The sequence below is a fragment of the Ornithorhynchus anatinus genome, chromosome 9 (assembly GCF_004115215.2).
Source record: "Ornithorhynchus anatinus isolate Pmale09 chromosome 9, mOrnAna1.pri.v4, whole genome shotgun sequence".
In the NCBI taxonomy this organism is placed as follows: Eukaryota; Metazoa; Chordata; class Mammalia; order Monotremata; family Ornithorhynchidae; genus Ornithorhynchus; species Ornithorhynchus anatinus.
Window position 1 is genome coordinate 49,702,228 of NC_041736.1, and position 25,046 is coordinate 49,727,273.

A 25,046-nucleotide genomic window follows, 5' to 3' on the forward strand; every position below is an offset into this window, starting at 1 on the left:
CTGCTGCACCGAGGAAGTGTTCAATAAATACTATGGAGTGAATGAATGAGGGTCTCCCAACGGCTGGTGGGCGGGGCTGAGGGGGTCAGGTGACCTAGCAGATTGTCTCTATCTGTCGCCGAATTGTCCATTCCAAGCGCTTAGTCCAGCGCTCTGCCCATAGTAAGCGCTCAATAAATACTATTGATTGATTGAACGCCTCCCATTGGTTTGCGGGTGGGGCTGAGGGGTTCGGTGACGTATGGGATGGTCTCCATCTGTGGCCAAATTGTCCATTCCAAGCGCTTAGTGCAGTGCTGTGCACAGGGGAAGCGCTCAATAAGTACTTTTGAGTGAATGAACGCCTCCCCGCGGGTTGCGGGCGGGGCTTAGGGCCCAGATGATCCATCAGCTGGTCTCTCTCTGGCCCACTTGTTCATTCCAAGCGCTTAGTGCAGGGGTGTGCACAGAGGAAGCGCTCAATAAATACTAGCGAGTGAGTGACCGACTGAGGGGCGGGGTTTAGGAGGTCAGGGGGGGGGCGGTCCCGGTTGCCGGGTCCGGTGTGTTTGGGGGCGCCATGTCGGCGTTGGAGAAGCCGCAGATCATCGCGCACATCCAGAAGGGCGTCCATTACACCGTCTTCGACTGCAAGTGGGTGCCCTGCAGCGCCAAGTTCGTGGCCCTGGGCAACCTGGCCCGGGGCACCGGCGTCATCCAGCTCTACGAGATCCAACACGGGGACGTCCGCCTGCTGCGGGAGGTCCGTCCTTCCATCCTTCCATCCTTCCTTCCTTCCTTCCATCCTTCCTTCCATCCTTCCTTCCTTCCATCCTTCCTTCCTTCCTTCCCTCCCGCCTCCCCTCCCCTCTCCCCAACGCTCAGCACAGCGTCCCGCACCCCCGAGGCGCCGTTGGCCAGGAGAGCGCCGGTCCCCGGGGCCCGCGGCGGCCTCGCCCCAGCGTTCAGCCCAGTGCTCGGCACCCGCCCGGCTTCCAGCCGCCGCCCCGATGGCGTGGAGGGAGGTGGGGACCCGGGACGTTGGGGCCCATTTCACAGCCGAGGAAGCCGAGGCCCCGGCTCACCCCGCAGGCACGTGGACCAGCCGCAGTAGAAGCGGCCCGCCCTCATTAATCATGATAATCGATCGTCATCATCATCATGGTATTTGTTAAGCGCTCACTAGGTGCCAAGCACCGTTCCCAGCCTCGGGGTAGCTAATAATGATAATTAGGTTGGGATTTGCTAAGCGTTTACTTGGTGCCGAGCACCGTGAGCCCGTTGTTGGGCAGGGAGGGCCTCTCTCTGGGGCCCAATTGGCCATCCCGAACGTTTAGGCCAGTGCCCTGCACACGGTGAGCGCTCGATAAGGACGACTGAATGAATGTATCTAGGGACCCGGGCCGTTGGTGCCCATTTTACAGGTGAGGAAACTGAGGCCTCGGGTCACCCAGCAGGCAGATGGAGAAGCCGGGCTTAGAAGCGGCCTCCCTTAATAATAATAAATCATCATCATCATCATCATGGTATTCGTTAAGCGCTTACTAGGTGCCAAGCACCGCTCTAAGCCTTGGGGTAGTTAATAATGATGATAATGTTAGTATTTGTTAAGCGCTTACTAGGTGCCGAGCACCGTGAGCCCGTTGTTGGGCAGGGAGGGCCTCTCTCTGGGGCCCAGTTGTCCATCCCGAACGCTTAGGCCAGTGCTCCGCACACGGTGAGTGCTCGATAAGGACGATTGAATGAATGAATCTAGGAACCCGGGCCGTTGGTGCCCATTTTAGAGGTGAGGAAACTGAGGCCCTGGGTCACCCAGCAGGCAGATGGAGGAGCCGGGATTAGAAGCGGCCTGCCCTAATAATCATCATCATCATCATCATGGTATTCGTTAAGCGCTTACTAGGTGCCAAGCACCGCTCTAAGCCTTGGGGTAGTTAATCCATCAGTGAGCAGGGATTGTCTCTATCTGTTGCCAAATTGTCCATTCCAAGCGCTTAGTACAGTGCTCTGCACATAGTAAGCGCTCAATAAATACTATTGAATGAATAATGATAATAATGTTGGTATTTGTTAAGTGCTTACTAGGTGCCAAGCACTGTGAGCTCGTTGTTGGGCAGGGAGGGCCTCTCTCTGGTCCCCAATTGTCCATCCCAAATGCTTAGGCCAGTGCTCTGCTCACGGTAAGCGCTCGATAGAGACGATTGAATGAATGAATATAGGAACCCGGACCATTGGTGACCATTTTACAGGTGAGAAAACTGAGGCCCCGGGTCACCCAGCAGGCAAGTGGAGGAGCCGGGTTTAGAAGCAGGCTGCCCTAATAATAATAATAATAATAATCATGATGATGGTATTTGTTGAGCGCTCACTAGGTGCCAAGCACTGTTTTAAGTGCTGGGGTAGATATAAGGTCATCAGGTGGTTCCATGTGGGGCTCACAGTCTTAATCCCCATTTTACAGATGAGGTCACTGAGGCCCAGAGAAGTTAAGGGACTTGCTCAAAGTCACACAACTAACATTATTATAATTATTAATTATTATGGTATTTGTTAAGCGCTTACTATGTGCCAAGCAATGGGTTAGATACAGGGTAATCAGGTTGTCCCACGTGGGGCTCACTGTCTTCATCCCCCTTTTTTTTTTTACAAATGAGGGAACTGAGGCACAGAGAAGTTAAGGGACTTGCCCAAAGTCACCCAGCTGACACGTGACGGAACCGGTTTTAGAACCTGTGACCTCTGACTCTCAAGTCCGTGCTCTTACCACTAAACCAGGCTGCTTCTCTGGATACAAGTGCTTAGTACAGTGCTCTGCACATCGTAAGCGCTCAATAAATATGACTGAATGAATAGAAGGTAAGCAGGTTGACCAACGTGGGGCTCCCAGTCTTGATCCCTATTTTTACAGATGAGGTCACTGAGGCCCAGAGAAGTGAAGCGGCTTGCCCAGAGTCACACAGCTGACAAAGTGGCGGGGCTGCGATTAGAACCCACAGCCTCTGACTGCCAAACCCGAGCTCTTTCCCCTAAGCCACGCTGCTTCTCCGTGGATAGTGGATAGAGCGCGGTCCTGGGAGCCGTGAGTTCTAATCCCGATTCTGCCACTTGGATGCTGTGTGACCCTGGGCGAGTCACTTGAGAAGCAGCCTGCTTTAGTGGAAAGAGCACGGGCTTGGGAATCAGAGGTCGTGGGTTCTAATCCCAGCTCTGCCACTTGTCATCTGTGTGACTTTGGGCAAGTCACTTAACTTCTCTGTGCCTCAGTGACCTCATCTGTAAAATGGGGATTTTACAGCAGCGTGGCTCAGTGGAAAGAGCCTGGGCTTTGGAGTCAGAGGTCATAGGTTCGAATCCCAGCTCAGCTACTTGTCAGCTGTGTGACTGTGGGCAAGTTACTTAACTTCTCTGTGCCTCAGTTACCTCATCTGTAAAATGGGGATTAACTGTGAGCCTCACGTGGGACAACCTGATTCCCCTGTGTCTACCCCGGCGCTTAGAACAGTGCTCTGCACATAGTAAGTGCTTAACAAATACCAACATCCCCCAGTGCTTAGCACATAGTAAGTGCTTAACAAATACCATCATTTTTATTATTATTAGTGGTTTATTTATTTGCACTATTTAATTTAGTTGCTACCAGCATCGGGTCAGTGGCCGCCCTCCCTTCTTTAAGTTCCTGGCCAACTATTCGGATGGTTTCATCATCGGATTGCAGCCGGGGCCTTGGCATTTAAACCCAAGGAGCTTAGAAGCTCACAGTTTGGGGGCCCATATTTTGCAGAATAGATAAAATTCTTAATACTTGTATATAATTTGCAGAAGCTCTGAGAAGCACCTTTCGTTTTACCCAGATGTGGTGAATTTCTTGGAGACTCCCCAGAGAGCAAGCTGTTTTTGCAGTGAGTCAACCGGGGCCCATTTTAAAGCTGTCGCGGCTTTTGCGAATAAAACGCTTTCCCAGTCCTCCTCCATCTCTAACAGAAGCTCATTCATTCATTCAGTAGTATTTATTGAGCGCTTACTATGTGCAGAGCACTGTACCAAGCGCTTGGAATGTACAATTCAGCTCCTCACCCCTGGATTCGAGGCTCTCAATCCGCTCTCTTCCCCGGCCTCCTCTCCTGCTGTATCTGAGTCCGCAAACTTCACTTCAAGGGGGGCTAATGGGATTGGATCAGGGGAGTGGAGGTTAGTCAGAGAAGACCTCCTGGAGGAGGTGCTTTATTGAGGATGAAGTGAAGTAAAGGGAGGGATGATCTTCATTGGGCCGTTCTGAGGTCTAGAAGGAGTCTGCCCAGGGGAAGGCACGAACCCTAAGGTGGAAATGAGGAAAATTGGGAGCAAATTAGGCTTCATGAGAAGCAGCGTGGCTCAGTGGAAAGAGCATGGGCTTGGGAGTCAGAGGTCATGGGTTCGAATCTCGGCTCTGCCACTTGTCCGCTGTGTGACTGTGGGCAAGTCACTTCACTTCTCTGTGCCTCAGTTACCTCATCTGGAAAATGGGGATGAAGACTGTGAGCCTCACGTGGAACAACCTGATTCCCCTATGTCTACCCCAGCGCTTAGAACAGTGCTCTGCACATAGTAAGCGCTTAACAAATGCCAACATTATTATTATTATTACTAGGGTGATCTTGAGAGGAGTGCAGAAAGTGAGGTAGGGGATAGCAGGAGAACAAAGTAGCAAATTAAGTAGGGAGGCAGCTAGTCATGTTTTGGTCATTCAGCAAGGGCTGGATAATGTAGTGACTTTTTGTGTACAGTAAATGTTGTAATAATAATAATGATGATATTTAAGTGCGTACTATGTGTCTGTCTCTGTACTAAGCGCTGGGGTGGATACAAGCAAATCGAGTTGGACACTGTCCCTGTCCCATGTGGGGCTCACAGTCTCAATCCCCATTTTACAGATGAGCTATCTGAGGCACAGAGAAGTGAAGTGACTTGCCCAGGGTCCTGTAGCAGACAGGCAGCAGAGCCGGGATTAGACCCATGACCTGCTGACTCCCAGTCCCATGCTGTATCCACTAAACCATGCTGCTTCCCCTTATACCATTGAATGCCATTTTGTGATATTTTGTATTTTTGTATTGCGTAGTGGGACATAGTAGTGGGCCTGGAAGTCAGAGAACCTGGATTCTAATCCCAGATCTGCCGAGTGCCTGGGACAAATCACTTAATTTCCTTGTGCTTCAATTTCCTTATCTGTAAAATGGGGATTAAATACCTGTTCTCTTTCTTAGATTGTGAGCCCCATGGGGGACAGGGACTGTGTCCAACCCAATTAACTTGCCTTTACCCAGCCCCGAGAAACGTACTTGACACAATAAGGGCTTAACAAATACCATAATTACTATTTCTGTCCGTAGGCCTTCCTCCAAAAATGGAAAGTAAGAAAGAAAAATTAACAAATCATGTCTAGAGACCTGCATCAGTGGTCTGGAGAAGTAGCCTGGCCTAATGGAAAGAGCATGGGCTTGGGAGCAAAAGGACTTGAGTTCTAATACTGCTCCCTACCCTGCCTGCTGTGTGACCTTGGACAAGTCACTTAACTTCTCTGTCCTTCAATTTCATCATCTGTAAAATGGGGATTTAGTACCTGTTCTCCCTCCTGCTTAGACTGTGAACCTCAAGTGAGACAGGGACTGTGTCCAAACTTGTCTGTATCCCCCGGTGTGATATAGTGCTTGGCAATCGGTAGATCAGTTTATTGAGTGCTTATTGTATGTAGAATGTTGTTTATTGTAGTGCTTATTGTATGCAGAGTGCTGTACTAAGCGCTTGGGAGAGTACAATACAGCAGAGCTGGCAAAAGCTTCCCTGCCCATAAAGAGTTGATAGTCTAGAAAAGAGTTTACAGCCTAAAGGTACAGAGCATGCTAACATCATTAAGTACTAGAAATAACCAGTTCAAATGAAGAGCAGATGAACTAAAGTTCTGTCTAATTAGACGAAGTGAATAAATGCAGCTCCAAGAAGAGGAATCCTCCTTCAACTGCAGTCAACTTATGTATTCAGTAACTGTAAGCTACAAACACAACCCCAGGTTATAGCTCCTATAAATGTCTTTTTGTTTGCAGCTTGACTGTCCCTGAATGTATGATTCAAGCAAAATTGTAGCTAATCTTTGAATAGTGTACATTTTTGTTAATTTCCTGTAGTTGAAAAAAAACAAAAGCCTTTGCAGAAGACTGTTTCAGCACCGAGATAAACAGCCAGTGTAAATAACGTTTGTTTACCGGAATACCAGTGTACAAATTAACTGTATTAAAAAAAACTACTCTTCTGTTCAAAAGTTAGCATCCAGACTTTATCAGAAAGTTATAATGTAGGAAAGTACATTTAAGCCCTTAACTTTATGTTTTCTCTGACTTTGGGCCCTTTACTCTAATTTCAAGTACTTGAAATTAAAAGAAACCTCAAAGGACTTGCTTAGCTGTAGTGCCTCTGGTGCATGAGGAGATGCAAAGTTAGCTAGAGACGTTGGAGCTTAGATTTTTATGGTTCCTAGGGGTCCCTAGGAAAGAAATTTGAGCATTCGGTTCCTCCGGTCTTCTAGGAAGAATAATATCTTCATTGTGTTTTCTCCTAATTTAATTCTTTGGATTGCAGATCTCAGGGATAAGAACAGTACCGTAGTTTGAAATTACCTCTGCAAATCAGGAGGAGAGTCGGGCAGAGGTAGCCAGTTTTGAATATGTCCTTAACAGCTTGGGGAGAGGAAAGGAATAGAGACACAATTTTAAAAGCCTCACTGACAACTTTGTTGCTCCCCTTTTTGAAAGGAACGTGATATTTTCCAACTTTTGGAAAGAGAAAAGTAAATATGGCTGTCATTTCGGCTTGCGATATTTTAATTACACGGTATATTCCGTGTCATTTAAATCTCAAAACAGGTCCATAAATATTGTGGGTTACAGATAGCTTCTTAAGTAAGTCAGTTATCGTTTCTTCTCTCCTCAGATTGAAAAGGCCAAGCCCATTAAATGTGGAACTTTTGGGGCAACATCTCTACAGCAAAGATATCTCGCTACAGGGGATTTTGATGGAAACCTTCATATATGGTAAGAACAGTTAATCTGTGTTTAGACAGATGGGATCAGAAGTTCTTTGATGTCCCGATCGTTCTTCCCGTGGAAGAGAACACTTATTTTAAAAATACATCCTTTCTTGTTCAGCTCTAGCAGGTTTTTAGATGAGAAATGATTTTCAACACCTATTTTGGGAATTTATATTAAGATGCGGGTTAAGAAGATGGCTGCATATTTTCTTTAGCTACCTGAAATGTTATCAACCTGCCGTTTGAGGGTACCTAGATTAATCAATTTATTGTCATGTCACCATCCGGCACTGATGGGTTAAGAAATGTTATATGTATTTATAACTAAAGTTACCTTTTCAGTTACAGAGAAGCAGCACGGCCTGAAGGATAGAGCCCAGGTCTGGGAGTCAGAAGGACCTGGGTTCTAATCCTGCCTTCACCACTTGTCTGCTGTGTGACCTTGGGCAAGTCACTTCACTTCTCTGTGTCTCAGTCACCTCAACTGTAAAATGGGGAATAAGATCGTGAGCCCCTTATGGACGTGAACTGTGGCCAACCCGATTAACTTGTACTACCGTAGCGCTTAGTAGAGTCCCTGGCACAGAGTTAGCGATTAACAAATACCAGTAAAAAAAAACCAAAACAAACCGCAGTTGTCTCTTTTGGAGAATACCATTTCGAGAGGAGGGAAATCAGCTGCAGGACTGAAATGTCACTTAGAGCAAACTGTGAAAGTAAACAATGCCTTTTCATTGAAGATAACCATCAGCCAAAGACCACAAATAGCAGAGTAAAGACTTCAGTGGTCTAGTTAGTGACCCTGGCCTGAAAACTCCAGTGAGTTCTGTGAAATCTGACTTTTCCTGGATACCCCTAGTTGACATGAACTGCTCTATTGTGATTCCTGGTTGGCATTAGCGACCTCCCATTTTCAGATGAAAGTTACTTAGCTGTACTCTTTACTGGATCCCTCCTCTGTCTGCTCCCCTCCATCCACACTTTTCCCATATATCTCTAAAGGTCTTAAATGTGTTCGTCACATCTGACTTGGGGCTTAAGCTAAAATTTTCCGAGGCATTCAAAATGGGATCAGAGGTAGACCCCTGAAGCCCATGGAGGCGTTAGGCATTATAAGTGAAATGTGTAACTTTTATTGTGAAGACATTAGAGGAAAATGTCCTCGTGAAGGTAGAATCCAGTAGAGTTTTGTTTCGGGCTTATGTGATTGATAAATTCCTCCCTAAATTCTAGTGATGGACTCAGGCATCTGGGACATGTCATCCTGATGGGTTTTTTTGTCGTGTAGGAATTTGGAAGCTCCTGAGATCCCAGTGTACACCGTGAAGGGCCACAAGGAAATCATCAATACTATAGATGGTGTAGGTGGTTTAGGGATCGGGGAAGGAGCCCCGGAGATTGTAACCGGCAGCCGAGACGGTGAGTCAGCCCGCTCTGTGGCTCTTTGGTTTTTCCCGAGAAAATGTGCATTCTGCCCTGTGGGCTCTGAAAAATCCACCTTCGTCCGTCCATGTCTTCCTTGTCGGTACGTGCCGAGCCGGCCACATGATGTGGAAGTTAGCTTGCAGGGTATTTTGGTTAGTGGCAGAGCGCTTGCTATTTCAGTTTGGGCTGGCCAAGTCAGACCTGTGGTTTCCTGTGGGGTTTGCAGACTTCTGAAAGCTAGTTGCAGGTTTTTGAAACAGCTGCCAATATAACATGGGTGGTGGCGTCGCTATTTCTTCTTTTCATTCTCAAGCAAATTTCGGCCTTGTGAAAAGTCCCAAATCGACAGCTAGTCGAAGTCAAAATTTCATCCTTCCATCCTGTAGCAGGCTTTCAATAAGGTGAGCCTCAATGCCTCAGCCTCATGGAGAAGAACAGAGAGACAGACCGTGGCTTGCTTCCCTCTGGGGCAGTGTCACTTTAGGAATAGGGTCCCGTGTAACTTACTGAGAATTTTTGCATTGGTTGCTACTGGCTGAGAGCAAAAAACTGGAAACATCATTGTCCGGCCAGTTTTTGGAGCCGGAGTTTAACATGGCATCCTCTCACTGCCATCTGATGTGAAGTCGAGCCATCTGTTCAGTATCAGAGGTGATGAGTCAGTCTGTGGCCAATCCCTTCTTCTGCCGGTCTCTTGGCTGTTTCCCCGCGATGAGCGGTTCCACTGAGGGAGTGCCAGAAAATGAAATTCTTAGGCTAATCGAAAATCCGCTACTTCGGTCCCAGACAGAATGCGGTAGTCAGAAATCACGTGAAAACATGCACGTACAAAACACCAGTGGTAAGTGGGTGAAGGGGGTACATAAAAAGGATGCCACAATGCCATGCTCCAAATTGTTGGGAAGGGACAAGGTGATCTGGATAAGCGGGAAAGGATAGAATAAAGAAAGGAGGTTAGAATTTTAACTGGGCTGGTATTGTGCTGACCAAGTGAATCGAATCTACCGTAGTTGATTTCAGAATGATGTTATTAGATGTTTGGTTCATCAGTTCATTTAGAAAGCAAATTATCCATTGTTATTTGGGCTATTTCTCTTTCTGTTAAATGCATTCAGCCGTTTGAATGCAAATATCTTGAAATATTGCAGAGTGTGGAACCGTGCTGAAAACCCAGTAGATGTTCAGGAACTGGTTTTAAAATGATGAAAAGAGAATGCATAGGTTATTGGCAAACATAGCATGGACTTTGTTACCTCATTGCAGGAACTGTGAAAGTATGGGATCCCAGGCAAAAAGACACTCCTGTAGCTAATATGGAACCCGTACAAGGAGAAAGCAAGAGAGACTGTTGGACTGTGGCATTTGGTATGTATTTGATCAATTTGGGGGTTTTTAAGTTTCGGGTTAAAGATACAGCACAACCTGGCTTTTGTGGAATTCATATTACTCTAGCTGATTGTCATTGAAATGGGAATTATTATGCCCCGATGTGGTTGGCAAGTTCAGCTGTAACAATAGTGGTGTAAGTTAGTTTCATATCGAAGTGACTCCCGCAAGACCCCAAAACTCAAATTGGGGTCCCTCTGGGAAAGATCTTCTACATAACTCTGATTCATGTAAACTCGTTAAGAGCAGGGAACGTGTTTGCTAATTCTGTTGTATTGTACTCTCTCAAGCGCTTAGTACAATGGTCTACACATAGTACACTGATTGATTGTGGCCGTAATCCAGTAGCATCCAACTATGGGCCCAAAGCAACATGCAAACACTGCATGTTTTCAGCGATTCCACGGGTGGGTTTTCCCCCTCTGCCCTGTCAACTCCCGACGCCGGTTCCAACTGTCAGAGCAGCTTTAAAAGTAATACCATGAATTTGTAGAGTGCTTTTATTTGAGCAAAGCACGGTCACCTTACGTATCTCATATAATAAAAATAATATAATATTCAATAATCCTTATTATTATCTCCCTCCTTGTTAGGAGGGAGAACAGGCAGTTAACCCCCATTTTCCAGATGAATCCCCATTCTATTTTGTTTGTGCAACCTCTCTGCAGGGTAGGGAGAAGCAGGTAAAATTGTCCATGTTTTATAAACTTGGGCCCAGAGAGGTTTAGTGTCTTGTTTAACGTCACACAGCTTGCCAGTGGCAGAGCTTAAATGGAACCAGAACGCCTGACTTCCAAACCCTTGCCCTGGCCGCCGAGGTCCATGCTCTGTCCCCTAGGTCTCACCGCTTCGCACTCGTGCCCGTCTCTCTTGCGATTGCCAGACCAGTCTGTCAGCCACCCTTTTCTCCACACCGTCCACATCCATCCCGTATTGCTTGAGGTTGCCTTTTCACGTACCTGCCTGATCACCACCTGTCACCTAAGATTCTGTAGTCAGGCAGCTTGCTGTCATCTTCAAGAGCGAATTGCATGTGTTTTTCTTTATTTGAAACACAGCTTCTCTTTATAGGCAATGCTTACAATCAAGAGGAGCGGGTCGTTTGTGCTGGCTATGACAACGGAGATATTAAACTCTTCGATCTGAGAAATATGTCCTTACGATGGGAGACAAACATTAAAAATGGGGTAATGTGCAGTACAATTATAATAATAATAGCAGTCTATGTTTAGTTTCTATAATTTCTCTTGCAGTCATTTTCTGTTAAATTACGGTTGGGCAAAATATAATTCTGGTATTTGTTAGCGCTCACTCTGTGCCAGGCACTGTACTAAGATGCTGGGGTGGACCCAGCGCTTAGTACAGCAGTGCCTGGCACGGAATGAGCGCTTGACAAATACCATCATTATCATTATTCGGGTTGGACGCGGTCCGTGTCCCACATGAGGCTCACCATCTTAATCCCTATTGAACAGATGAGGTAACTGAGGCACAGAGAAGTGAAGAGACTTGTCCAAGGTCACCCAGCAGACAAGTGAAGGAGCTAGGATTAGAACCCATGACTTTCTGACTCCCAGGCCCTTGCTGTATCCACTAAAGCTAGATCTGGGTAGCTAAATCTGCCTTCTGTGGCTAGATAGCCACGTGTCCCCAAGCCCTCCCTTCCTCAGAAAGCCCACTCACCGCAAGGGAGCAGGGGCATCAGGAGCCACCAAGCTTCCACTTAAAACTGCTTTTTTTTATCATCAGCACTGTGTAAGTGAGATGATTTGGGCCATAGGTGGTATCTCGGGGGTGAGTGTCTCTGCGAGCGTTCGCGGGGAGGAGGCATGACAGTGACGCAGCACACGACGAATGCTGCGAAGGAGTCGGGGTGGGCTCCAGTGGAGGTGATGAGTAGTGACGGTTTTGTTAAACTTAAGTTGTCATGCCGAATCGATAACATAAACAACAAAAGTAATATCAAGGTTGAATTTGCACTCAGATATCTCGCTATGCTGGAATTGCTCGTTGTGTTAAATTTTTTTTTTTTCCATTTTGTGGTATCAGATTTGGGGGATTACATCCTAAATCCAGAGGGTCGTCTTGTTTTGGAGACAAGTGGGAGTAAGGTAGTGACCTGTGCCGCTCCCCATAGCCGCAGCAAAACTGGAAGTTAATCTGATCAGAGAAATAACTAAGCGATTTTACTTTATATAGAGTAATCTCTTCTGTGTCCAGAAAGTCCAAAGGTGCTTTCCGAATTTTTAAACAATCTTATGGTATTTAGTTCTCAAGCATTAGATGAGTACATAGCAGGGATATTCACATTAAAATGAGATTGTTGATTTAAAAAGCACATGGTGGGGAAAAATGCGGAAGAGAGTTAAGGAAGTTAAAGATGTTCATTTGTTCATAAATGACATGTCTTCTGTTTTTTTCCAGGTATGTAGTGTAGAGTTTGACAGGAAAGACATAAATATGAATAAATTAGTAGCCACATCACTGGAAGGAAAATTCCATGTTTTTGACTTAAGGACCCAGCATCCCACCAAAGGCTTTGCCTCCGTTTCAGAAAAGGTAAGGAATCAGGTAGAAACTCCTGTAGTGGAAATGTAATGGTTTCTTGCATTTTGGGGCTCTTTGAGATTCAGATAAATTATGTTTATAGTAATGTCCATCTCCTTCTCTAGACTCTAAGCTCATTGTGGACAGGGAACATGTCTACTAATGCTCTTATATTGTACACTCCCAAGTTCAGTGTTCTGCACACAGTAAGCACTCAATAAATATGAGTCATTGATTGATCGATACAGAATAAAGAGTAGTTTTTAGCAGCCAGTCTTTAAGCTGTTTCTCACCCTTGAGCACTCAACAGTCACCATGGTCTGTCTTTACATAAGACCGCCTTGACATAAATTTGCAAATGCCCAGGTAGTCTTTTGTAAGAGTGGAACAAGTTGTGTGTAAAAGAAACATCCTAAAGTGTTAACAAATTAATCGTCCAGTGACTGGTCCAGGAAGCTCTAATTGTCAAAAAAAAATAAAATAAACTCACTTCAGCCATTAATATCTAATCTGAGCCAGATGCCCAGCTTTAACTTTATTAAGAGGTTGACTGAGTTTTGGGAAAATTGATGATTGGGCTTTAAGTGTACAGTTTTGAGCAATTGGTCATCCCCTCTTTACCGTCCACTGAAAATCACTGAAAAATGAGGAGGTGCTGAACTTACTGGAATTTTTTGGAAAGGATTACACTGGATTTAAAGAGGTGCCACTTTTATTTCTCGTACATGTCCGTACCCTCAGGATTCCAGCAGCTGGTTTCCAACTCTTCCCTAGTGAAGGGAGAGGGCTCGAGCCATTCCGCCTTATAGGAATCCAGTGGGAGGCTGGGCCAGGACACTTGGACAGGGGAAAGGGAACCCATAGTACGTGCCCAGTGGATAGTCTGCCAGGCCATTCCGGCGGGACCAAGGACGCTACTGCTCATTTCTGTCCATCTCGGCTTGCGCCCCGGGGCCATGGAGGTGCTTCCTGGTTGGTGCAGCCTCCGGAGAGTCACCCCGTCTTCCCGGGCTCTCCTCTTCACTGCCACCCCTCTAGACTGTAAGTTCGTCGTGGGCAGGGAATGTATCTGTTTATTCACACTCTCCCAAGCGCTTAGTACAGTGCTCTTCCCCCAGTGAGCGCTCAATAAATACAATCGACTGCCACAGCCCGTGACAGCCACGTCTGGAACCCTTGGCACCACATTGCCAACCTCCCCCATGCCCCTGCAGTTGGATTTGACAAGCGTTTTGACCCCCAGTCACTGAGGAGGAGAAGGGGCCCTGGGGAGTGGTGTAACAGCAGGGCAAATCAGTTTAGGGAATATGCAGGCTTCTGCATTATGCATCATCATCAATACACACGCTCACCTTTTGCCAAATACCCGGGAAGACAAGTTGCTACAGGCATATGGCAAGTTATCTTGAGATGAAATCAATTATTATCCATTTGAGTATTATTTGTTGTCGTCAAGATGAGATTGAATTTAGTTAGCGCCTATTTGGGCAGCGGGGCTGAGGTTGACTGTGCCTCGAAACCCAGGGTAGCACCCAAACTGCTCCAAGGAGACGTACTCTGCTGCAAATCCTTGCGTTCATCATCGACTAGTGGCTCACTCTAGCTAATGAATGTCTTCGATAGATCGTTAAAGGTGTTTTCTTTTTTTTCCCCCTTTGCCTCTGTGCTTCAGTAATTGTGTTTACCAGTTTCCTGGGTAGAATCTACCCCCTGTGGATTTGCTCAACATCAGGAGAGCAGTATTAAGTGGCAGCGTGCTAAGAGGAATTTAAAGTTCAGCACAAATTACAATGAGCTCCTCTGCCCAGTGTTCCAGGACGCTCATTGTGGCCGTGTCACAGAGGGGTACTGGGGATGCCGCTGAAACCACAGTTTTGAGGCTTCCTGTTCACTAGGTTCTGGAGAATTACAGATCAATCAATCGGTGGTATTTATCTAGCACGGCGCTAAGCCCTTGGATGTGTGCTGGCTACATTTTTCCCAGACTCTCTGCTCTTGTAGATTAGAACTCCCCTCTGTGATAGCTTCCTGAATGACCCTCCTTCTGGAATAGGTTTACAGGCTGTTTCTGGAAGGCGTTAATTTTCTTCCAGCAGGTATCTCACCTTTCACATAAGCCCCTGGTCTCTGTCCGCAGGTCCTCCTGGCTCTCAAAAGTCAGCAAAACCCTCCCGATTTGGAGTTTGAAATTTGAATTCAGTTGGGCGCACCCGCTTTGGCCGGAAAGAAATCTAGTTAATGGGGTTTTTCTCCATTTGTTGTCGCGGATCAAAAATTCTCTGGAGAAAATGCATTCTTGAGGAAATTCAGAATATCAATACTTGAAATGACCCTCTAAAATATTTAAAAGTTAATGAAAGTGAAAGCTAAATAAGCATTGAGTATTTGAGTAAATCTATTTTGAACCTAATGGGTGACTCTGTGCTCCATAAATATGGATGTTTTAAATTATAGTACCTCTGAAACCTCTTAACTTGGGCTCAGCAGAGTTCAGGCTTCTTCCGTGGTTCTTTAATTGTATTTTCTTGGTATCGTTTCAAGATTTCTTTTGGACTAGTTTCAGTTAAATTCCGGTAGCCGACACAAAATGTGGGGTGGGGAGAGCCGGATAATATTATTTATTTTCTTAAAAATGATTACCTTTGAATTGTGAACATCCATATTTAAATGTGTCCCTGTTCATTTACCTCCGTTTCTGTGATTATTGATCTGAATTAGGCTCACAAATCTACCATGTGGCAAGTTCGACACTTGCCCCAGAACAGAGAGATTTTTATGACCGCTGGAGGAGCTGGGAGCCTTCATCTCTGGAAATAGTAAGTCTAATGCTAATGGACGGCAGCGTTTATTTTTAGTGGATTTTTCCTCTGGAAAAAAAACTCACTCTGGAAAAGTTGCCTTTAGGTATAAGATACAAATAGGTACCTTCCTATACTTGGAAGCAGAATTTGATGCCTTAATAAATATAATGATGGGGCTTGTTACTATGTGGCAAGCACTGTTCTAAGCAATGGGGTAGATACCATTTAATCAGGTCGGACACAGTCTAAGTAAAAAGGAGTAAGATTTAATCCCCATTTTACAGAGGGGGTAATTGAGGCACCAAGAACTCAAGTGACTTGCCCGAGGTCACAGCAGACATGTAGCCGAACTGAGATTAGAACCCAGATCCTCTGACTCCTAGGCCCATGATCGTTCCACTAGGCCCCGCTGCTTCTCATAGCCCATGATCGTTCCACTAGGCCTCGCTGCTTCTCATACCTTCAGCATAGTTTCAAGGTACATTTGAAACTTGTAAGAAAGAACAGAGAAGCAGCGTGGCTTGATGGAGAGAGCATGGGCCTGGGAGTCAAAAAGTCATAGGTTCTAATCCAGACTCTTGTCTGTTGTTTGTCTGCCCTGTGACCTTCGGCAAGTCACTTCACTTCTCTGAGCTTCAGTTCCCTCATCTGTAAAATGGGGATTGAGACTGTGGGCCCCACATGGGACAGGGACTGCGACCAACCCAATTTACTTGTATCCACCCCTGTGCTTATTACAGTGCCTGCCACATAGTAAGTGCTTAAGAAATACCATAATAATAATTTGATTATTATCAATAATCATAATTAGCCAGTTATTACTGCCTCTGAATTTTAAGTAATTGTTTTACTCACAAAATTACCAGTTTTCTCAGTGGTGTCAACCACAGAGAGGTTGGTTCCAACTGTGTTTCCTGTACGTTTGGGTGTCGCAGAAGTAATTATCTACATGTTCTTATAATCATGAAATAAGTAGATATATGTTCTAAAGACCCCAGAGGGTCCTATGAAAACATTTCAGTTGGATTTATTAGCCTGGTGCCCCCCCAGATAATCACTGGAGATAATCAATCAATTCATGGTATTGAGTGTTTACTCTTTGCAGGGCACACTGTACTAAGTGCTTGGGCAAGTACACTTTAACAGAGTTGGTAGACATGTCCCCGGCCAAAACAAGCTTAGAGTCCGGATATTACCTTAGCGAGCCATTTCTTTTATATTGCAGATCTGGAGAGCGAGGCTGCCTTATCTAGACCTTTCCCCTCTGTCTCTGACTCCGATGAGGCAGAGTCATACCTTCCCCCACCAGATCCGGGATTAGAACCCAGTTCCTTCTGTCTCCCAGGCCCGTGCTCTATCCACTAGGCCACGCGTGGAGACATAGAGGTAGTTCACAGGCATAGGCATTTTCCACACCTTTCAGAGCCCTCCAGGAAGATACAGTGAATTTGATCCACTTAGCTTCCAGTTTGATTTGCGAATCACTTCTGTCCCTTGGGTATTAATTCCCTTCATCAGAGAGAGCCTGTGAACCTTTTGGGCTCATCGATTCCTCCACTGGGCCCATAAAACTTTAATGGATCGTGTAGGATTAAAAAAAAATTACGTGGACTCTGCATACCCTACTTAACAGTCGATGCACTTGCTAATGGGCCTACTAAGAAGGAGGGTTTGCTTTTAACGATTTGTTCTTTCGAGCGTTTTATCCCCCTTAAATCATATTGAGGAAAGGTATTGGAAAGCACCTGGACTCTAGCTCCATGTTCGACTTACGTGTGACCCGAGAGGAGTCACCTCACCTCTTTATGCCACCCGTAAAATGGAATAATACTCAGCAGCTGCAAAGGTACTCTCAGGATTAATCAGTTAAATGTTGATCAAGAACTTTGAGCTCCCTGGAGAAAAGGTTGGCTCCAAGTTCAAAGAATTAATAGGGAGATTTTTCTGTGTTAGTCTAGTTTTATGAGGACTTGATTCTTTTAAGCCAAGAATCGGGTCCTCGTACAATTTTTCAGAAAGAGCAAATCCCAAATGCTCTTCTGTGCAAAATCCATAGAAATGATCGACAATTCCCAGTGGTACATTGTGAAGATAAAAATAGTAATGAACTCAAAATTTAGTGGTATAGATCAGTGAATGTTGCGTCGTACTCTCCCGAGTGCTTAGTACAGTGCTCTGCATTGAGTGCTCAATAAATGCAATTGATTGATTCATTAATGTTTGCAGGGTCTTGAGGGCCAGGCTACATCAGGTACAGATTGATCCGGTCCCTGCTCTTCAGAGGGTTCCGTACAAAAGCAGAAAATTCCCACTTTAACATGATTCACTGGATCTGCAATCCAGCAAGTCTTGGTCTAGTATTTTTGGAATAGCTAATTTTCTTCAAAGCTCATCTAAGAGATGAAAAGTAAAGTATAGCTTTTAGAGCGTGATTCAGGTGTGTTAAGTGAAGAAATCTTAAATTGCTTTGTAGTAAAATGTACAAATATTAAAGAGTTTGAAGCAACATGATGGTGAAACAAAAAAGTTACTTACACTGCTCTGTATATTCTCTCACATAAGAAAGTGCAAATGTAGGGATTTACACAAAGAGCCACAGGTTGGTTTGTTTTTGTTTAGGGTGTTTGTTAAGCACTTCCTAAGTGCCAGACACTGTACTGAGCTCCGGGGTAGATACAGGTTGGACACAGTCCATGTCCCACTTGAGGCTCAAAATCTTAATCCCCATATCACAGATGAGGTAACTGAGGGCACAGAGAAGTGAAGTGACTTGCTCAGGGTCACACAGCAGACAGGAGGCAGAGCCGGGATGAGAACCCAAGCCCGTGCTCCGTCCGCTAGGCCACGCTGCTTCAGTGCTTGGCACTTAGTAAGTGCTTAACAAATACCATCAGCATTATTATTATTAACAGTTAGCACTAGAGGTTTTTAGATTGATCCCTTTGGTCTTGTTTCAGCGAATATCCAATTCAGCGCTCCAAGAAAGATTCCGAGGGAGTGGAGATGGGCATTGCCGGTTCGGTCAGTCTGCTGCAGAATGTAACGTTGTCCACCCAGCCCATCTCTAGTCTTGACTGGAGTCCCGACAAAAGAGGGCTCTGTGTGTGTAGTGCATTTGACCAGACGGTGAGAGTGCTGATAGTTACCAAGCTCAATAAGGTGTGACACTCGGACTTGCCAACTGCCAGGAAGACCAGGGGAGGTGACGCTTTATTGGCCGTGGATCATTTCACTGAGTAAAAGTGGAATAAGGTTGATGTAAAGGGTGACTTACAGTGCGAGGAAGTTAGATGTATTTACCTGAATGAATACCGACTTGGCTGTTGGCAGGTTAGAGTAAATCGTCTCAGGAGCTAAGTGTATTTCTCTCTCAGGTTTTTGACAGTGTAAACTTAAAAAATAAAGCAGTAGTTCAAAAGTTATTTTTCACATTTGTGATGATTCTTATAATTGAATTAGTTGAAGGAAGAAATTATTTCATTCTGTTTGATGAGACTCCCTCCCCCCGCTAAACCTAGACACGTGAATCCGTCAGTTTCTTTGCCGAATTTTACTGGACAGTATTTATTTATGAAAGCTAGGCCGTGTCTGACTGATACTTTCACTACATTTACAATGGAACATCTAGATTTTTAAGACTCCTTGTTTAATTTTTTGATAAACTACTTTTACCCTAGAGGGGATGTTTTAATGATAGTAAGACTTCTGAGAATAGACACTGATCATTTTTGGTGATTGGAAGGGACGGGAATGTTATTTTTGAAACCCTCTGCTAATTTGGGAAAACTTTTTTGATATACTGTATTTCATTAATAAAAAGTGTTCATTTTTGAAATGTAAAGAAATCATGTATAATTTCTGTGTGGCAGATTAAGAGCTGGGATGAAACCAAATTTTTCATTTGGTTTTGGGAGGGCCAAGATTCATCAGGTTATGTACAATTAAGCCATCTTGGCTTTCAGAGAAAACAGGCAGCAAGGTGAGGTTACTTCTTAATCAATGGTTGTTCAAGGCCTGGAAGTACAAGCCCTGTGTCAACTTCACTGCCTCCTTAGCCAAGGAAAGGTAATAATACAAAAGAGTATTAACTAGTGAAAAGAGTAAATATATTTTCATTAAATTATGGGAAATTCGGCCCATTGATTTTTTAAAAAAACCCTTTTGTGCAGGGAAGATCTTGTTTTACTGAAAAAAACAATTTATGGAAATAGATTACATTAAAGCTCTAAGTGCAGTGCATACAGTGCTCAATAACTACTTTTGGTCGATTGATTAGTACGTTACCAAGAGAACGTAACCAGTTCTTTTTCCTTGCCAGTTTGCTCTCTGAACTAACAGTTGAGTAAAACAGCTCAAAGTCGATTTCTGAGTGACACAGCTCAATACAGAGCTCCTCATCTTCCCACCCAAACCCTATCCTTCCCCTGACTTTCCCATCACTTCAGACCCACGCCACCATCCTCCCTGTCTCAAAAACCCATAACCTTGACGTCATCCTCGTCTCCTCTCTCTCATTCAGCCCACGTATTCAATCTGTCACCAAATCCTGTCGGTTCTCCCTTCATAGCATAGTTAAAATCCTCCCCACCCAAACAGCTCTCCAGCTTTGATTACCGTTATCAGCCTCCTTGCTGACCTCTGCCTCCTATCTCCACCCACTCCGGTCCTTACTTCACTCTGCTGCCCAGATTGTTTTTCTAAAAAAAATATTAAAAAAAAATGGAGTCCATATCTCCCCACTCCTCAAGAACACCCAGTGTTTGCCCATCTACCTCAACATCAAACAGAAGCTTTTTACCATTGGCAAGCAGTCCATCAGCTCATTCCCTCTTACCTTACCTACCTCACTGATTTCCTAATACAACCCAGTCCGCACACTTTGCTCCTCTAACGCCAGCCTACTCAGTATACTTTGATCTCGTCAATCTCGTCTGCTGACATTTTGCCCCCAACCTCCCTCTGGCCTCGACCCTCCTTTATAGCCATCTGACGGACCTTCTCAAAACCTTATTAAAAACGCATCTCCTGCGAAAGACCTTCCCTGACAGAACCCTCCTTTCCCCTCCTCGCTCTCCCTTCCGCATTGCCTGTGCACTTGATCTGTACCCTTTAAGCGCTTGATATTCACGCCACCTTCAGTTCCACAGCCCTTATATACAAATCTATAATTTGTTTTAATATCTGTCTCCCCATCTAGACTCTAAACTCCTTGTGGGAAGAGAATGGGTCTATCATCTCTATTACAGTACTCTATAGTGCAGTGCTTTGCACGGAAAAACATTCAGGAAAGACCATTGACCGGTTGATTACATTCCCCAAGTGTCCGTCTTATTTCAAAACCTAGATGACCTTTCATACTATAGAACAGCACATCGTCCAGGCCGAATTCTTAGCTAGCGTCCATCTGTCAATAGAACCGACGACTGCATAAAAGGGAATAACTTAAAACCTGAAACGAAGACATTTGGTAGATCCTAGCGCATCTGCGTTGCTGATATAATTACATTTTAATTGCAGAGAAAATGTATGTATCTGAATTTCCAAGGATTGAATATCCTTACAATGTGTAGCAGTCGTACTCTGTCTTCAAAATAGAGGGTCCAGATGGCAGAATTTACTTACGAAGGTGCATGTGACGGAAGAGGCCAACGCGAGATCGATTCATTCCTTCGTTAGAGGGATTCACCTCTGTTATTTCTGTTAGAGGGATACCTCAGAGCTCTGTTCTTGGAAAGACTATTTGACCCACTGAAAAAAGGGTGAATTTTAGTGAGAGCTAAAACATTTCTGATACCAGGTTTTCAGGTGGAGGTTTTTCTATTTCGAAGTGGCTTCCTCGGAAAAAAAAAAAAAGGGCCCTCTGATGGCGTTGAGCTGAATTTGTTGACTTCAGGCACTGTAATAGCTAAAGATTCAGTGTCCTCTGGTGGAAAGCCATATGTATAGCAACCATACTTGAAATACCAAAGGAAATCGATTTTTCTTTCAGTGTAACTGGGAAATCGTCACTGTTTTGCTTGCACAGAGTCTTCTTCCAAACTGAGTGAAGTTTAATTTAAGAACACTCATTGTTCTGCCGGATTCAAGAGGATCTGCTGTATATATTTTCATGGATAGCGCTTTATTGAGCTCTCCTTTGCATAGTACAGAGCTCTACACACAGAAAGCACTCAATGAATACCACCGATAAAGTGATGACTATGTGCCAAGACGTAGGGCAGATACAAGATCACTAGACTGAACCCAGCCCTGCCACACATGAGGCTCACGATCTAAGAGGGAGGGAGAAAAGTTCACTATAGCATAAGCTCCTTGAGAGCATGTTTACTAACATTCTGGTAATAATAATAATTGTGAGATTTTTAAGCACTTACTGTGTGCCAAGCACTGTACCGACCGCTCGGATAAATACGAGATAATCAGGTCTCACACGGGACTCACAGTCTACATAGGAGGGAGATGAAGTATTCTTCTCACAGTCTACATAGGAGGGAAAAGAATCCTCATTTTGCAGATGAGACCCAGAGAAGTTATGGCTTGCCCAAGGTCACAGAGCAGGTATGTGGCAGAGCCGGGATTAGAACCCAGGTCAGTCAGTCGTGCTTATTATATGCCAAGCACTTGGGTAGGTACAAGATAATCAGGTCAGAGACAGTACAATACAGATAAAGCCTAAGACTTAGAGGGAATAGGTATTTAATCCTTCCGTTGTAAAGCTGAAGAAAGCAAGGCTCGGGGAAGGTAAGTGACTTGCCCAAGATCTCGCAGCAGGTAACCGGCAGAGCCGGGATTAGAACCCAAGTCTGCAGGTGGTCAAGAGTCCTGGACGGACCTTGGTCCACCCACAAAGACTTCATGTCCGAGGACCCGCACACCGGAATTGACTCTGATTCTAGTGTTTTGTGTGAAGCCATTTCCACTCTAGTCCCTGCGGGTCTTGACCCTCCACGGCAGTGGATGCGGGGGAGCAAGCGGTCTGGCCGGGGGTCCCACAAAATGGTTGCATCCTGAATGGAGAAATGACAAGAAAGGAAGTTTCAAGTTTCGCAACATTTGGATGGGGGCGTGGTGTTGGGGGGAGAGAGAAGCAGACTGAAGAGTTTATCGGGCAGATTCCCAGAAGCAGACACAAGAGTTTATCGGGCAGATTCCCAGGCTCCGCCAGAGGAAGTGGGTCCTGCAGGGATGGGGAGGAGGGAAAGGGGAAGCAAAAGGGAAACACCCTCTGCCATTCAAAACACCCAACCGGGGAAGTTGCAGCTGAACCCTGGCTCTCACCAGGTACCACATGTTGTTTGCCTTAACAATGACTATTTCCTTTTATAGAGGGTGATAACACTGATAGCAGTGAGATAACACTGTGGAAGTAGAATGCCCTCAGAAAACAGCTTCTGAGGTTCCATAAACTGGCTCTGTTGTGCTTCAGAGAGATGGAATGAGGTGTGACTTTTGGATTCTTCATAAAGAGAATCTGGGGGCCTAGAGCGAGAATTGGCTGAAATTCTTCCCTGGTCACAAAATCTCCTCCCTGCCAGAGCTAACTCCCTAGACAGCTGCGGGAAAGATGGATTCAGGCCATGGGGAAGTGGCCCTTCTCCCTCAAGCTTTTGGAAAGGAAACCCTGACTAGCACCTTGGCAGCTGCTAAACTCAGATGTTCAGTAGCCACTGGGGAGCTGCCGCTTGTAGCTAGAGTTTCTCTTTTTCCCTTGCCGACGAGTCGTTTAGAGAGGCTGGGGCCAGAGCTAGCCGGGCCTGTTCTCTGGTTTCAGGCGCGGCCACGGTTGGGTCGTCTATTCGATGCTTTGGCCGTAAAACGGGACTGAGAACTGTCGCCTTCCCGTTCCAGGCTTGGCAGGGAGCCCGGGGGATGTGAGGGCAACGTTAGGCGTAGATACAGCCGTTTGGTGGTGACTAAGGGGTAGTTCTTCTTGGCTTCGGGGTTTACTCTCCTGCAGTTGACCCTTGGCATTTCTTAGGCACCTCCTGGGTCCTTTGCCTTCCCCACCCGCACACGTTTTCATCTTCAGTGCCGCCGAGTCGTTTCCGACCCATAACGACTCCGTGGACGCACCCTCTTCAGAACATCTCATCTTCTGTCATAAATTCGTTCTGGTCTGTGTATCTGTAGAATTTTTTCGGTAAAGATACGGAAGTGGTTTACCGTTGCCTTCTTCCGCGCAGTAAAAACTTGAGTCTCTGCCTTTGATCCCTTGATCGTCCACCTTTGACTCTTTTCCATGCTGCTGCCACCCAGCACAGGTGGAATCGACTTTGTCTGATGCTTCGGGCTTAGGCCTTTCCGTTCTGGGTGATCCTGTGTGGCATAGCTCCACGCTTCATCAGCGTACGCAAACTCTCCTGCCACGATGAGGCGGTGATTCGTAGGAGATATTGGCACACGGATCCGTACTCTTTTTTCTCTATGTCCATTGCGGAGCGAGGGTTCCACCGTGCCCTCCTCCGAACCCGTGTTCGGATCAGGAATGTTCATTGCGGTGCCAAGAGGAATACGTAGGCCTCGGAGCCACCCTGCATCCCCTTTTCCTCTAGTCTGACGTGGGAGGCGTATCCGGCTCTTCTTGGCACCATACGTGGCTCTGCATTCTAATCTCGGATCTACCACTTGTCCGCTGGGTGACCGTGGGCAAGTCATCTTGTGTTTCTGTTCCTTGCGTAGCTCACCTATAAAGACTGAACCCCATGTGGGACAGGGACCTTCCAAACTGATTACCTTGTTATCTACCCTAGCGCTTAATACAGTGCCTGGCACATAGTAAGTGCTTAACAAACACCATAAAAAAGAGGCATTTAATGCCGCCACCCCGGGCTAAGAAGGAGCCCCCGCCGACCACCCGACAGTGGGCCCGGCTTCGACCACGAGTGACACTGCCGTCACAACCTATTTGAAGGGTACGGCTGGCATCCCCTCAGAACGAAAGAGATCTATTTTCAAGGTATATTGGCTTCCCTGACTGCTCTGGGGATTTACAGCAGAAAAGAGCTTTAAAAGTCCAATCGATCAATCAGTGGGATTTATCGAGAGCTTGCAACGTGCAGAGCGCTGGGGCGAGTACAACGGAATAAGCGGGCACATTTCTTGCCCCTACCGGATTTATGGCATAGAGGAGAGCTTACGGTCTAGGGGCTGCCCACTCCCCACCTTCCCTGGGTAGACTTATATTCACATCTCCCCTGTTGCTCTCTCACTTTAGGCTGAGGGCTGGGGAAACAGAGCACCATCCACTCACGGCATTCTGAGTTGCAAGTTATCAGCATGGCTGGAGCTTCCTCTTCTGGAGCTGGAGGGAGAGAGGGGCTCATCGTGGCAGCCCACCAGATGAGCCCCTGCAGGAGGGGAGGGAGAAACGTGAGGAAAATCACTCCCGTTCCTCCTGAATTAAGTACCGCCGCAGGTAGGAGCTGCCAATAAAGCCCCGTTAATCACCGGTTAGCTCCGGTCATCACATTCATTCGACAGCAAATATGGATCGTCAGGCTAAGCCGACCATCATTTATGGCAGAGTCGCTCCTAAATCGTGCCACCGGTATTCATCATTGTAATAAAATTGTCTAATTGAAAAAGTCCATATTGACAAACCGACAGGAAGTCCCTTGACTTAATAGTTTCTGAATTATTCAGCCTGTTGTTTCTTACTTCATGGAACCGTTGCATTTTTCATAGGGCCAACCCCTCTCTGAGCTCTGCCCCCGGGACTGGCTTCGCCTCTGGCCCGATGGGAAAATCTCTGGGCACTTTCAGGAGTGGGATGGAAAATGAAAAGAGAAACAATGTTGCCTAGTGTGTAGAGCACAGGCCTGGGCATCAGAAGGGATCTAGGTTTTAAT

At 45.8% G+C, this 25,046-nt stretch overlaps 1 protein-coding gene across 2 annotated transcripts; it reads left to right on the plus strand.

Moving 5' to 3' along the window:
* The first annotated feature begins 529 nt into the window (after nt 1-529).
* DNAAF10 (dynein axonemal assembly factor 10) lies at nt 530-18,620 on the plus strand. 2 transcript variants are annotated; one of them, XM_001514140.6, is made up of 8 exons: nt 530-742; nt 6,943-7,043; nt 8,328-8,458; nt 9,728-9,829; nt 10,922-11,037; nt 12,275-12,409; nt 15,116-15,213; nt 18,156-18,620. In XM_001514140.6, exons 1-8 carry the CDS (start codon nt 560-562, stop codon nt 18,361-18,363), a joined length of 1,074 nt encoding a protein of 357 aa, XP_001514190.2. In that variant the 5' UTR covers nt 530-559; the 3' UTR covers nt 18,364-18,620. The 2 variants fall into 2 exon arrangements, with proteins under 2 accessions (XP_001514190.2, XP_028928276.1); XM_029072443.2 differs by lacking the exon at nt 530-742 and adding an exon at nt 1,119-1,143.
* The last annotated feature ends 6,426 nt before the right edge of the window (nt 18,621-25,046 follow it).

Bases quoted from the DNA above. Each gene is read 5' to 3' on its own strand.
- DNAAF10 (XM_001514140.6), top strand. From the start codon at position 560: ATGTCGGCGTTGGAGAAGCCGCAGATCATCGCGCACATCCAGAAGGGC. The intron at 743-6,942 runs GTCCGTCCTTCC...TTCTCTCCTCAG, and splicing joins ACGTCCGCCTGCTGCGGGAG to ATTGAAAAGGCCAAGCCCAT. The intron at 7,044-8,327 runs GTAAGAACAGTT...TTTGTCGTGTAG, and splicing joins GATGGAAACCTTCATATATG to GAATTTGGAAGCTCCTGAGA.